The sequence below is a fragment of the Neofelis nebulosa genome, chromosome 6 (assembly GCF_028018385.1).
Source record: "Neofelis nebulosa isolate mNeoNeb1 chromosome 6, mNeoNeb1.pri, whole genome shotgun sequence".
NCBI classification, from domain to species: Eukaryota; Metazoa; Chordata; class Mammalia; order Carnivora; family Felidae; genus Neofelis; species Neofelis nebulosa.
This window is the reverse complement of record NC_080787.1, coordinates 15,127,368-15,143,058: the sequence shown is the minus strand read 5'-3', so window position 1 is coordinate 15,143,058 and position 15,691 is coordinate 15,127,368. Positions and strand designations below refer to the sequence as shown.

General features: G+C 37.6%; 1 protein-coding gene and 1 pseudogene across 11 annotated transcripts in view; one reads left to right on the top strand and one right to left on the bottom strand.

The window, feature by feature from the left end:
* The window catches only part of NUP153 (nucleoporin 153), an 86,079-nt gene that overhangs the window by 46,112 nt on the left and 24,276 nt on the right, over positions 1-15,691 (bottom strand). For 9 of the 11 annotated variants that reach the window (XM_058732909.1, XM_058732912.1, XM_058732915.1 and 6 more), the window contains 4 exons: positions 14,251-14,476; positions 3,846-4,094; positions 3,569-3,708; positions 3,359-3,487 (listed from right to left, as the gene is read on the bottom strand). In XM_058732909.1, the coding sequence (XP_058588892.1) occupies positions 3,359-3,487; positions 3,569-3,708; positions 3,846-4,094; positions 14,251-14,476 (744 nt within the window). Of the gene's footprint in view, positions 1-3,358; positions 3,488-3,568; positions 3,709-3,845; positions 4,095-8,824; positions 9,048-14,250; positions 14,477-15,691 lie in introns of those variants that run through there. The other 2 variants (XM_058732919.1, XM_058732918.1) reach the window with 2 other exon arrangements.
* On the top strand, positions 15,124-15,530 carry LOC131513740 (large ribosomal subunit protein eL31-like; annotated as a pseudogene).

The window sequence follows — 15,691 nt, the reverse complement described above, 5'->3', positions numbered from 1 at the left end:
CTTGTATTCTGTAATCTTGCTGAACTCATTAAGTTCTGATAACTTTTTTTGTATTTCTTAGGCCTTTCTATGTGGATAAGCATGTTGTCTATGAATAGGAGTAACACTTTCTTCCTTCGTGCAGTGGGTAGGCCCTGCAGTACAGCACTACACAGCAGCAATGCTAGCAGACAGCCTTGTTCTCTTCCTGGCCTTGGGAGAACAGTACTCTGTTTCTCACCATCAGTATGATGTTAGCTAAAGATTTTCTGTAGATACCATTTATCAGGTTGAGAAGATCCCCATTTATTCCTCAGGCTGCAGGAAATTTTTATTATGAAAGGATGCTGAATTTTGTCAAATGTGTTTTATGCATCTATGGAGATAACCATACAGTTTCTATTCTTTAGTTTGTTTAAATGGTAGCTCACATTAATTTTCAAATGTTGAACCAACCCTGCATTCCCAAGATAAACCCTACTTGATTATGAAATAGTAGCCTTTTTATATATGTTAGATTCTCTTTACAAATATTTATAGAGAAGGTTTGGGTCTGTAATGCCTAAGAAATATTAGTTTGTGGCTTTCTTGTAATGCCTTTGGTTGGTTTCAGTATCAGGGTAATACTGGCCCCATAATATGTTGGAAAGTGTACCCTCCTATTATACGAAAACATATGCATAAGATTGGTATTCTTTCTTTCTTAAATGTTTGGTAGAATTCACCAAGGAAGTTAAATGAGCCTGAAATTTTCTTTGCTGGAACGTATTCTGACTATGTATTCAATTTATGGAACAGACTATTGGAGCTATTTTTTTTTTTTTTAATGTTTATTCATTCTTGAAAGACAGAGCATGAGTGGGGGTGGGGCAGAAAGGGAGAGAGGAAGACACAGAATCCGAAGCAGACTCCAGGCTCTGAGCTGTCAGCACAGAGCCTGATGTGGGGCTCGAACCACAAACCGTGAGACCATGACCTGAGCCGAAGTCGGACACTCAACTGACTGAGCCACCCAGGTGCCCCACAGTCATGTATTCTTAATTAATACCAAATAACAAGAAATACTTAGGTATAAATCTAACAAAATATGTGCAAGGTCTGTGTGATGAATACTACAAAACACTGATGAAAGAAATTTCAAAAACTTAAATAGAGAGACATACTGTGTTCAACGACTGGGAGATTCAATTTTATTAAGATGTATATTCTTCTCCCTAAATTGACCTTCAGACTCAATACAATTCTAATCCAAATTCCAATAGATTGTAAAAACTGGTAACATGATTCTAAAATTATGAAAAAGTAAATGACTTAGGAAAGTCAAAACAAGCTTGAAAAAGAACAAAGTTGGAGGACTCACATTACTGATTTCAACACTATAAAGCAATAGTAATCAAAAGAACGTAGAGTTGGCCAAAGGATACATAGAAATGGAAAATAATAGAAAGTCAAGAAATAGAACCACATATATGGTCAACTGATTTTCAACAAAGATGCAAAGGCAATGCAATGTAGAAAGCACAACCTTTTCAACAAATGCTACTAAAAAAATTGGACATTCGTTGTGTGAAAAAAAAATGAATCTTGATCCCTCATGACATGATACATACCATATACAAAAGTTAACTCAAAATAAATCAGAAGCCTAAATTAAAACCTAAAACTGTGGGGGTGCCTGGATGGCTCAGTCGGTTAGGCTTCCACCTCTTGGTTTCGATTCAGGTCACAATCTCATAGTTCGTGAGTTCGAGCCGTGCATCAGGCTCTATGCTGACAGTGTGAAGCCCACTTGCGATTCTCTCTCTCCCTCTCTCTCTGCCCCTCCTATTCTGTCTCTCTCAAAATAAACAAACAAACTTAAAAAAAACAAAAAACAAAAAAACTATGGGGTGCCTGGGTGGCTCAGCCGGTTAAGCAAGCAACTCTCAACCTCGGCTCAGGTCATGATCTCACAGTTCAGGAGTTCAAGCCTTGAGTCAGGGGGCTCTGTGCTGACAGAGAAGAGTGTGCTTGGGATTCTCTCTCCTTCTCTCTCTGCCTCTTCCCCACTCTCTCTCTCTCTCAAAAGAAGATAAACTTTAAAAACACAAAACAAAACAAAACCTAAAACTATAAATCCACTAGAAAACACGGATGAACACTGTGACCCTAGGCTAGGCAAAAATGTCCTACATACTACATACACCACATGCATGAGGCATATAAGGAAAAAACCCAATACACTGAATGCTGTGAAAAGTAAAAACTTCTCTGTAAAAGACTTAAGCCAGAGAATGGGAGAAAACATTTGCAAAACACGTATGTAATAAAGGACTTAATAAAGGTGTAGCATACTCTTAAAACTGATTAATAAGAAAGCGACCCCATTTAAAAATGGGCAGAAGATTTGAACAGATATTTCACCAAAGAAGACATATCTATGGCAAACAGGCACATAAAAAGATGCTCAACTTCACAAATAAAAGCCACGGTGGTGTGCAGATACCACAACATGCCTATTAGAATGGCTAAAATAAAACAATGAAAAACTGATGACAAGTGCTGGCGAGAACACTCTTCCATTACTTTGCTGAGAAAACAGCATTACTTTGCTGTGGAAAACAGTTTGGCAATTTATTAGAAAGTTAAATGTATACTTACTATAAGACCCAGCAGCCAACTTCTGGGTGTTTACCCAAGAGAAATGGAAATTAATCTTCACATAACACGCTTATAACCACTTATTCACAACTGCTCCAAATCACATCAAACCCAAGTGTCCTTTCAGTAGTGAATGGATAGGATAAACAAGTTACAACTCAACAATAAAAGGAACTACTGATATGTGCAAAAATAAAGATCCATTCCAGATGCATTATGCTAAGTACAAGAGGCCAGATTCAAAGGCTAGATGCTATATGGATTAAATTTAAATGACATTCTGGAAAAATCAAAACTACAGGGAAAGAAAGCAGATCAGTGGTTGCCAGAGGGTAGGGGTAGGAAGAGGGGATGACAACAGAGAGGCACAAGGTAACAATTTGCTGTGATGGAAATGTTTATTCAATACTTTGATTGCAGGGTGCATACACAACTGTATGTATTCTGTTAAAATGCAAATACTCTAAGAAGGGTAAATTTTACTATACATAATTTACACCTCAATTTTTTTAAAAAAGGAATTAATCATCACACTTCCTAAAACACAGACGCACATAACATGCTCACAAGTGTAACGAATAAATATTCACTTAAGTCGAATACAACGTTCAGATAGTCCCAAAATGAAAACGGTATCATTTTACCAAAAAATAACCAAACCAAACCAAAACTCCATTGGAGTGCCGTTAATTACTTGACAATTGTTAACGTTATCAGTCCTTCTCCTATTCAAACCAACCTGATACGGTGTGTTTCGGAGTTTCAGTTGTCTTGCAGCGGCTGCTGCCCCTCCGTACATTGTTTTTCCAGGATAAAAAGGAGAATCTCCAAGCTGACTTGTTTTAAGGATTGAAGAATTCCCAAGTGACTGCACAGAAACAAAATGATAAATTATGAGCAATAAACACTCAAAACAAATGTGATTGAATCCAATCTTACTAGTACTCACAGGGGAAAGTGTTCCAAAGGCAGACAAGTTGAATGCTGGTTTTTTTGAGCTGGTGGCAGTGTGCTGTGAGAGTGAATGAGTACGTTCAGCCTCTGGGGACCACAGAGGTGGCACTGAAGTGTTCTTTGTAACAGCTATATCTGAAACAAAAATATGTAATGCATAGTTAGAGCACTAATTACAAGGCCCTCAATTTTTATAAACAGAAAATGAAAATTAGAAGTAAGAAAAAACCTATCCCATGAAATTTAACTTTACTACCAAACACCAAGAATACCTTTATCAGAAGCTCTTGAAGAAAAACCACTGGTAGTTGAGATGTTATCATCATCATGTTGAGAGGTAGAATCTTTAATTTCCTTTACAAGGGAAAATCCAGAACTGCCAATTGGGAATGCCGAGGATGTGGAGGGCTGACAGTGTAGTGCAGGAGATTCCAACACGGAGAAATTCATATGGCTCCGATGAAGAGAAGGCCTTGTTAATACATCTGGGTAATTTGAAGAAGTACTAGTTGTTGAGGGTTCTTTAAAGAGTAAAAAAACAAAAAAACAAAAAGGCATTAGTATTATGAATATACAGCTTAGAAAAAGCAATACAGTATCACAACAAAATGGTTTTTGAGAAAACATACTATATAACATCGCTTCAATTGAAGCCACTGAAGCCTCCCATAAGCTCAGTTTAAGCTATTCTTTACTCAAAAAAGGTTTCATCTAGGGGCGCCTGGGTGGCGCAGTCGGTTAAGCGTCCGACTTCAGCCAGGTCACGATCTCGCGGTGAGTTCAAGCCCCGCGTCAGGCTCTGGGCTGATGGCTTGGAGCCTGGAGCCTGTTTCCGATTCTGTGTCTCCCTCTCTCTCTGCCCCTCCCCCGTTCATGCTCTGTCTCTCTCTGTCCCCCAAAAAAAAAAAAAAAAAAAAAAAAAGTTGAAAAAAAAAAAAAAAAAAGGTTTCATCTAGCTGCAATGAATTTACTTAACCTAGTATCAAACTATGTATGTTTCAGGGGTCACATGCAATTTCTAAAAGTGCATGGCTCTTTATTGATATTGATGCTTGAATTGCTACTATAAAACCCGCTCATGAAAAGTAAAAGAAGCTATATAAGTCATAGCAACCACTACTAAAATTGTAGATCTCCCAGATATTTTATATACAGACATAAATCGTTTCTCTAATTATATAATCATGCTATGCATCCAGTTCTATGACCTGCTTTTTCATTTACCAATTTTGTCTCTACATACAGAGCATTCCCTTTAAAGACCACATTGTATGTTATCATGCTAATTGACGCGAATTATTTTGTGATTATTTTCCCAATGTTCCATCGAACATCTATGCACTGATATCTGCATACTCTTAAGAGTATTCTTTTGGATTAATCCATGGTTCTCTAAGAATAGAAGCACAAAGAGAAATAATTTAAAAAATACTTTTAAGCTTCCTACAAAAATATCTGATTCTGTAAGTCTGAAGTTAGGCCCATAAAGCTGCCTGATGTACCCTGAGAATCAATGGGATAAACAATTATATGGAATTGCTCTGCAGGACTCAATCAGAGAGTATGCTCATTTTTACTTATGAAACATACCGCAATCCTATCAGTTATACTCCCACAAATAGCAAATGACAATGTACATTTCCACCATACTCTCTAACACTGGATATTAACCTTTTCTGATTTCTATCAATCTATCAAATGGCACCATTATTTTATTTGCATTTATTTAAATGAGAGGGATAGTGCGTCCTTCCCTATATTCATTGTTCATTTACACTTCTATTAATTGCTTACTGATATAGTAATTTTTTAATGTTTATTTATCTTGAGAGCGTGCACACCAGCAGAGGAGGAGCAGAAAAAGAGGAGACAGACAATCCCAAGCAGGCTCTGTGCTGTCAGCACAAAGCCCAATGTGGAGCTCAAACCCATGACCTGTTAGATTATGACTTGAGCTAAAATCAAGTGTTGGATACTTAACCAACTGAGCCACCCAGGCACCCCAATAAAAGCTAATCTTTGATCAGTAAGATACTGCAATATGACCTGAAATATTACAACTATTTTTCACTGTTGGCTGAACCTATTCATTTTGTTGATGTTATTTTTTGCAGTACAGAAAATAATTTGTTTACAAGGTTTGTAAACCCTGTAACCTTTGTTTACTTTTGTAAACTTTGTTTACAAAGGCATTTACCATTCCAAGACTGTAAGAAATAAAAAATTTTACTGATTTTTTGGTACTGCACTGTTATTTTTATTTCAATATAATATTTAATCTTGAATCCATCTGGAGTCAGTTATGATATAGTAGTGAAGGAATGATTCAGCTTCATTGTTTCCCAAATGGTTAGTCTGTTTACATTCTAAAATAACCTTCGTTTTTTTGGTTGTTGTTTATTTTTGAGAGAGAGAGAGAGACAGAGAGAGAGGGCGCGCACACGCAGGGGAGAGGCAAAGAGAGAGGGAGACAGAATCTGAAGCGGGCTCCAGGCTCCAAACTGTCAGCACAGAGCCCGATGCAGGGCTTGAACTCACAAGCCATTAGATCATGACCTAAGCCGAAGTCAGACGCTTAACCTACTGAGCCACCCCTAAAATAACCTTAAATAAGCTACCTTATAATCACGGAGAAGCCACCACTACCACATAATAAATCCCGAAAGGTTTTTCACCCTCTTCCCCAGTGATGTATCTGTACAATAATGTTTTACCCACTACAACTTTAGAACACATTTAGTAACTGTAAAAGTTACTCCAACCCACCCCCACATTCCCCTTATTCTTTTTCAGAATTTCTCTACTCATCTTCAGGTGTATTTTCAAAAACCTTTAAAATCATTTGTCAAGTTTCCAAGACTCTCAATTAGGCTGGAATGTCTGGGCCTCCAGACTAGTGCTTCTGCTATAATTTAAATAATTATAAAACTGAACAGAATAGGAGATATCTTTCAAACAACAGAAAACGGCACAAGAAAACTCAAAAAGTGAACCCTATCACTACCCAGCTCTCTACCTAGGTATGTTTTCGGACCTGGAAGAAAGAGCTGGAGTCCAAGCAGAACACAGCAGGCAGAAATCAGAATTAAGGGCACTGGACAGTAGAAAACTGCAGGGAAGGGCCTCCAGAAGTCCACATGGGTGTGTCCAGAGAGTGAATGGGCTTTCCATGCACAGAGTGAGACCATATAAGGCTTACCAAGTATGAGCTACTACAGAGTTGAGGAAACAAGTCACTAGGAAGTGAGCAATGCTAGGGGGCAAGAAGCAGTGTGGAGGACAGGGGGGCCACAGGGTTGCCAGAACTTAGAGATCCCACAAACACCTCCTTAAATCCCTGGCATTCAACCGAGATGTTGGAAAAGCTTCCCCTTGAGACAAAGGATCATGGCCTAGAACAACATGTCCTATGTTCTAGGACATAGGTTTAGACTCAACCTAAAAAGCCACAAGAGAAACAGTTTGGAGGCTAAGTCCTATCACTTTAGGGAATTTAAGAAATCTTGGACCCTCCACAGATGCACAATTAACAAAACATAAAACTAAGTTTACAAAGTTCAAAATGATCAGTAACAACTGCCTGCTCAAACAACAATCAATACTCCTCAGTGGAAGATAACAGCATCCCAAATCTCTACATGTATTTTTCAAAATGACATATATAAGAAAAATGTGATCAACAGTGCAGAAAAAAGTCAACTGGAATTAAACATGAGATAGATGATGCAATTAAAGGCTTTAAAAATAAGTATTTTAGCTATGTTCAAAGTTCCTAACAGACTCATTAAAATGATTTGATTTGGATCACACTGAAGTTAAAAGATTTTAAAAAGGAAGGGATACCATGCCCAGCATTGTTTTCCTACTGACTTTTTTCGTTCAGCTCTCCTTTATGTTCCTCAGCGGAACAAAAGAATTTCTTCTAGAGTGCCATACACTTCTGAAGTTTATTTCTATGTTTCTGTTGTTTGATATTATAAGTAGGATTCTTTCTTCCTTCATACTTTCTGTTTACTGCTTAAATAAGTTACTGGGGTTTTGTTTTTTGTTTTTCTATATTAACTTTGTGACTAATTTCTACAAATCTCTTATTCTAAACAGTTGTTTGTTTTTTTTCCCCATCAATTGGCTCTCTTGGGTTTTCTGGGTATTATTTTGCTTCCTTCTTACCAATACTTACATGTATACATACGTCCTCTTACCTAATTACATCTTTAACATCCAGAAGTGGTGATGATGGGATTCCATTTTATACCTGACTTTAATGGGAATGTTTCTAATGCTTCACCATTACAGGTGATTCTGGCCTTTGGATGACTAACATGTTAAGCAAGCTCTAAATGAAATAAACAATTCTAAATAAAATACATAGCAAATACCTATTAATTATCTACCAGAAAGAAAATAATTACAAGACTTCCACTATATAAATATGCTAACTTATATTAATAATTCCCTCATGATAAACGATTCCTTACATCCCAAGATTAACTCTCCCTAGTGAGTAAGAAGATTCTATTTTTTAACGTGCTGCTGCATTGTATTTGATGCTCTGTAATTTTCTTCCTCAAAGTCTGTCTTCAAAAATACTTAACAGCATAAGCAATAGAAAACAATTCCACATTATTTAGTTTCAAAGTACTATTATACAAAAAATAAGATTCAGATAAAAACACTTAACTAGAACTGGAAGGAAACATCAACATAATAAAAGCCATATATGAAAAACTCACAGCTAACATCAAACCCAATGGTAAAAGACAGATTTTCCTCTAACATCAAGAACAAGACAGGGATACCTGCTTTCCCCACTTTTATTTAACCCAGTATTGCAAGCTCTAGCCAGAACAGTTAAGGCAAGAAGAAAGGCATCCAAAGTTGGAAAGGAAGAAATAAAATAGCTCTATTTACAAATGATATACCTTGTATGTAGAAACCCCTAAATATTACACACACACACACCCATTGGAATAAATTAATTCAGCAAAGTAGGAGGTTACAAAATAAGCACACAAAAATGAGCTGTGTTTCTATACACTAACAGTGCACATTTTGGAAAGCAGATTAAGGAAACAATTCCATTAACAGCATCAGAAAAAAACAAAACAGTTAGAAATTAACCAAGAAAGTGAAGGACTTGAACAATGAGAACTATAAAACACCGCTGAAAGAAATTTAAGAAGACATAAATGGAAAGACATCCCAGGGGGCTTGGCTGGCTCAATGGGTCCAACTTCGGATTTCAGCTCACCTCATGATCTCATGGTTCAGGAGATCGAGCCCCATGTCAGACTCCACGCTGTCAGCATGGGATTCTCTCTCCTCTCTGTCTCTGCCCCTCCCTTGCTCATGCTCACATGCACACGCTCTCTCAAAATAAATAAACTTAAAAAAAAAATGTCTTCAGTAAGGTGGGTGGTTTCAGGATCACCATACAAAAACCAACAGCTTTCCTCTAAATCAGCAACAGTTGGACAAATGGCATTTGTATTTTCTATTTCTAATTTGTATTTAAAATAGCAACCTGTAAAAAGAACAGAACAGACTTATTTAATACCTGTTCCTGAGTGAGAATATTCTTCCTCCCAGCACCCCCCAATATAATTTCGATCTGTTCAGTTGAAGTGTAGTTGACACACAGTGTTACATTAGTTCCAAGTGTACAACATAGTGATTCCACAGCTCTGTACGTTACCATGACGAGCATGCTTGGGATTCTCTCTTTCCCGCTCTCTTTGCCCCTCCCCTGCTTGTGCTCAGGTACACATGCTCTCTCACACAATAAACTTAAAAAAAAAAAAGAAAGACATCCCACGTTTTTACACTGAAGAAACTAATATTGTTAACATGTCAATACTACCCAAAGCAATCTGCTGGTTCAATACAATGCCTTTCAAAAACCCAATGACGTTTTCTCAAAAATAGAAAAATCCATCCTACAACTCTTATGGAATCTTCAAGGGCCCTTAATAGCCAAAATAATCTTGAAAGGAACAACAAAGTTGTCAGTTTCACACTTCCTGATTTCAAAACATATCACAAAAAAGTAATCAAATTAGTGTGGTACCAGCACAAAGACAGACATGTAGACCAATGGAAGAGAACAGAGAGCCCAGAAATAAACCCTTACATACATGGTCAAATGGTTTTCCACAAAGGTGCCAAGACCACTCAATGGAAAAAGGACAATCTCATCAACAAATGGTTCTGGGACAACTGGAGAGACACATGCAAAAAGAATGGAAGTGGACCCTTACATAATATACAAAAATTAACTCAAAATGGATTAAAGACCTAAAAAGCAAGACCCAGAACTATAAAACTAGAAGAAATCAGAAGGGAAAAAGCTTCATGACATTGGTCTTGACAATGATTTCCTGGATCTGACAGGCAACAAAAGAAAAACAGACATGTGGGACTATATTAAACTTAAAAACTTCTGTGCACTAAAAGACACAATCAACAGAGTGAACGGGCAACTTACAGAATGGTAGAAAATATTTGCCAATCATATATATGATAAGAGGTTAATATCCAGAATAGATAAATATGAACTCCTACAACAAAAAAAAAATCAAATAATCTGATTAAAACCCGGGCAAAGAACTTGAAGAGATGTTTCTTCAAAGATGATCTACAAATGGCCCAACAAGCATATGAAAAGATGCTCTCAGCATTAAAAATCACAGGAGAAATACAAATCAAACCACAATGAGATCCACTCACACCCACGAAGACAGCTACTATCAGAATAACAAAATAAACATTGGCAAGAATGTGGAAGAAGTGGAACCCCTGTGCACTACTGGTAGGAAATGTAAAATGACACAGCCGCTGTGGAAAGCAGTTTGGCAGTTCTTCCAAAAAAAAAAAAAAAAAAAAAAGAATTCCCATATGCCCCAGCCAATTCCACTTCTGGGTATATACCTAAAAGAACTGAAAGCAGGGTCTCAAAGAGATCTCTACAAGCATGTTCCTAACAATAGTATTTACAATAGCTTAAGGGCTGAAAGAACCGAAGTATCCATCAACAAATGAATAAATGGGGTATATATGTATAATGGAATATTATTCAGCCCTAAAAAGGGAATATATTCTGATACATGGTATAATGTGGATGAACCCTGAAGACATGGTAAGTGAAATAAGCCAGTCCACAAAAGGACAAAAACATAGGATTCTACTCATAGGAGATCTCTCTCTCTCTCTCTCACTCTCTCTCTCTCCCCCTCCCCCACCCCTCCCCAAATCACACGCACACATGCTCTTTCAAAATAAACAACTTTTAAAAATCACTATTCATGGAACATATTTTTAAAATTTAATAGAATATTTAAATTGCTTCATATGTAATAATTCTTTATCAAGCTCACTCAAATTAAGAGAGATACTGGCTGGAGTTTGAAAATCTACTACTACTGACATTTAAACCTATAGGCATTTAAACACTATACTATTTTAATTTTTCTGCACTTAGGACGCACATATGTATAAGTTGAAATGGTTGTTCGAATACAAAGTATTCTAATTTTGTAGTATATTTTAAAACAAAAGGACAATTTTCTAGCTATTGGCAGACATCTGTTAAATATAGTCTGTATAGACACTATAATGGAAAAAGAAAACTACTGTGATGTACTTCTATTTGAAGGTAGGATGCTAACAGCGATGCTACTTTTTTAATACTTACAGAGCTTCTTTACCCCCAAAACCAGGACCAATAAAGAACAGTCTGGGATAATAAGACTAAACAAGGCCATGTCGTCTACAGACTTACATCACTCACAAATGCCCAGTGTCTAAGAGTGTATCTATCATCACATGGCATTAATTAGACAAAGTAGTCTACAACTTTGAGTCTACTGCCAACTCATATGCTAGATATGCCACTGCGGGGCCTTTCAGAGGCCTGAGTTCTTACTGACTCAACGAAACATGCACGTTATTTTTTTTTTTTTTTTAACATTTATTTTTGAGATAGAGAGAGACAGAGCATGAACGAGGGAGGGTCAGAGAGAGAGGGAGACACAGAATCTGAAACGGGCTCCAGGCTCTGAGCAGTCAGCACAGAGCCCAATGTGGGGCTCGAACTCACATACCGCAAGATCGTGACCTGAGCCGAAGTCGGACGCTTAACCGACTGAGCCACCCAGGCGCCCCATGCACGTTATTTCAGATTCTCACTGATCCATCCCACTAACCTAGCAGAAGAAACCCAAACACCCAAAGACTCACCATCATTAAGACAGTCAATACAAGGGGCACCTGGATGGCTCAGTTAAGCGTCAGACTCTTGATTTCGGCTCAGGTCATGATCTCACAGTCACGGGATCAAGTCCCACATCGGGCTCTGTGCTGGGCATGAAGCCTGCTTAAGATCCTCTCTCTCCCTCTCTCTCTCTGCCCCTCTCCCCATGTCTCTTTATTTATAAGTAAATAAATAGATAGATAGATAAATAGATAAGACAGTCAACACAAGGAAGTACACAGGCATAAGGCTGCAGACAACAGATTTTAAATGGGCCACAGATTCTAGAGCTGTTCTTACTGCACTGTGCTATTTGAGGAATGTACAATACTCTCCAGCTCCAGTTACTATTAATATGGAAGTTACACTGGTATAATTAATATTAAGTAAACAACATTCAGGACTGTTATATCGAAATTATTTTAAGCTTTCAATAATTTGACATCACTTTAAGAACAGACATGTCTAAGTTGTTTTTTGAGAATGCATTGTCAAATTTAAGTGTAACGTTTCAGAGTAAACAAATGGAATTGTTTTATCTAGTAAGATCTATATTCATCACACTGAGGAGTTATCAGTGGGACTTTAAGTCACACATTATGTGATTACAAGTACTGAATGCAACACTGTGAGAAGAGAACTGTCTGGAACTAACAAAATTCAAGATAGGAGCAGGATTCAGATCTAAGATAAGAATGAGGTGGGAAATACTATCAAGTTCCTGAAATTAGTATCTAAAAGCTGCTCACAATTTGCTTCTGCACAATTAGAGGAGTTAGGGTAGGAAAGTGGGTGAATTAGTGTGGGAACAGAGAAAACAAGATCAGCCATAGTTGGCTGTCTTCAAAGATGGGTAATGGGTACACAGGTGTTCTTTGCAGTAGTCTCCTTATTATGCAGTTTGAAATCTTCCGTAGTAATGTAAGTTTAGAAGTTACTCACAAAGGTCTACGTGTACCATACACGTAACATAAAAACTACCATATGAACTTCTTAACATAATAAAATCTGAGTTACAACTGACCTTGACAAACCACTGAATAAATCCCATTAATGAAAAATACAAACACAGACAAAAAAGAACTGTACAGATGTAAAATGAGAAACACTATCTCACACCTGAACTAAATTAATTCTTCAAGTTAGTTAATCCTCATAAGCATGGTCATTAGGATGGAAAAGAGAGTGTCTGTCACTGTGGATATAGGCTAGGGAACACAGAAGTCTATAATGAAAAAAGAGAAGCTGGGGTTCCCTTCAATGTCCAGGGGGAAAAATGAGATAGCAGCACTCAGCTTAGACCTACTAGGTAAAGCCTCAAGGTTGTTGTTGGTAATAATAGATTTGAAAGAAATCTGTCTAGGTGTAGATACTAAAACTTCCTAAGTTATTCTAATAAAAATAAGCAAACATTTAAAAATTAAGCCAAATCAAGTATTATTACTAAGAAAATTTAGATACGTCATTTCTCCACAGTGAGAATCATTCTTACAGGCCCATTTCACTCTCACTAGGTTTCACTACAAGCATACCAGGCAGGAAAATACATTACTACAACCACCAAAATTAATAGGCCATACACACCAATTGTTTAGGCAATACAAGACTTTAACACAGAGTTAGAAAACTTTTATAATTATAAATAAGTTAAAACGTAACGAAAGAAAAATCTATATACAGAAAGAAATATATACAAAGAGATAAACTGGACTTCAACAAAATTAAAAACTTTTGTGCTTCAAAGGACACCATCAAAGGGCGCCTGGGTGGCTCAGTTGGTTGAATGTCTGACTCTTCATTTTGGCTCGGGTCATCATCTCGGTTTGTGAGTTTGAGCCCCGCACTGGGCTCTGTGCTGACAGTACGCAGCCTGCTTGGGATTCTATCTCTGCCCCCTCCCCTGCTCACCGCTCGCTCGCTCGCTCTCTCTCTCTCTCTCTCTCTCTCTCTCAAAATAAATAAATAAACTTAAAAGATAAAAAAAAACAAAAAAAAAAAGGACACCATCAAGAAAGTAAGACAATCCACAGAATGGGGGAAAATATTTGCAAATCCTACACTGATAAGGGACTTATATCCAGAATACGTAAGAACTCTTCTCAATCAACAACCGAAAGACAAAGAGCCCAATTAAAAATGGAAAAGGGGGGTGTGAACAGCCATTTCTCCAAAGATACACAAACAGCCAATGAGCACATGGTAAGATGCTCAGTATTGTCAGCACAGAAATGCAAATCAAAACCACTATGAGATCATCACTTCAACCTACTAGAAGAGATTTAATAAAAAAATTAAAGGGGTGCCTGCTGGCTCGGTCAGAAAAGCATGCGGCTCTTGATCTCAGGGTCGTGAGTTCAAGCACCACGTTGGGTGCAGAGATTACTAAGAAATAAACTTCTGGGGTAACAAAATATTCACATTCTGTGTACCTTCTGTATTACTGACTGTGGGCTCGGGAGTGATTCTCCCATCATGAATATTAGAGCTCTCCTCATCGGCATATATCAGATGATCATCTTCTCTATTTTCCGGCCACTGTGGTACCTCTCTTGTGTCTGTTGAGCAGCTGCACACATCTTCATTCTTGTTGAAGTATCTTTGTAGCCATCCTGGCACAATATTCTTAACAGATTCTGTAACCCTGCTAAGAATGCCCTGTTGGAGGGAGAAATACATAAGGCAGTTTTAGAAATTTATCTTTCCACATTAGTACTTACACAAAGCCCTACCAAGCAAAACACAACTACTTCCAAAGTTTCCTAAAGTTCAGACACTTGAGTTACGCCAAAATAATGGTATTTTACAATTCTACAGACATTAAGAAATTCCTATTTTTTTCTTTCTTCCATACCCATGAATCAATTAACTGCCCCCAAAAGGCCTTATTATTCTAATCTTTAAAAAAAACTCCAACAGGCAGGGTACCCGGGTGGCTCAGCTGGTTAAGCACCTGACTCTGGATTTCGACTTAGGTAATGATCTCACAGTTTGTGAGATCGAGCCCTGCATCGGGCTCTGCACTGACAGTACAGAGCCTGCTTGGGATTTCTCTCTCTGCCCCTCCCCTGCTTGCTCTCTCTCTCTCTCTCTCTCTCTCTCTCTCAAAATAAACACTTAAAAAAATACTTTATTAAAAAATACAATTAAAAAAAACTCCCAACAGGCCATCAAATAAGCCCATACATTTCAGATTAAGTAATGAGATAATGCACTAAAATGTTACAATCCCAGCGAAAGGCATCCATTTTGATTCCAGCATATTAAAAGCAGCAACACTTCCTCTCCAAACAGGACCTGGCAGAATGGCTTCCTCAAGGAAGGGTGGCAAAAAGAAGGGCCATTCTGCCATCAAAAAGGTAGTGACCAGAGAATACACCATCAATATTCATAGGAGCATCCATGGAATGAGTTTCAAGAAGTGTGCTCCTTGGGCACTCAGAGATCTGGAAATCTGCCATGAAGGAGATAGGAACTCCAGATGTGTGCACTGACACCAGGGTCAACAAAGGTGTCCGGACCAAAGGAAAAAGGAATGTGCCATAACATATCCATGTGCAGTTGTCCAGAAAACATACCAAGGATGAAGATTCACCAAACAAGCTCAATACACTGGTTATCTATGTACCTGTCACCACTTTCAAAAATCTACACACAGTTAATGTGGATGAGAACTAATCGCTGATTGTCAAATAAAGGTATAAAACTGCAAAAAAAACAAAAACAAAAACAAAAACAAAAACCAACATAAACAATACCTTCAACAGTTTCTGCAATTGTTTTATTGCACATTAAGATAAAAAATTTGAATATAAATATGAGTTTTTTTAAGACAAGGAGGAACATAACTAATCCAACATAGTAAATTGAATA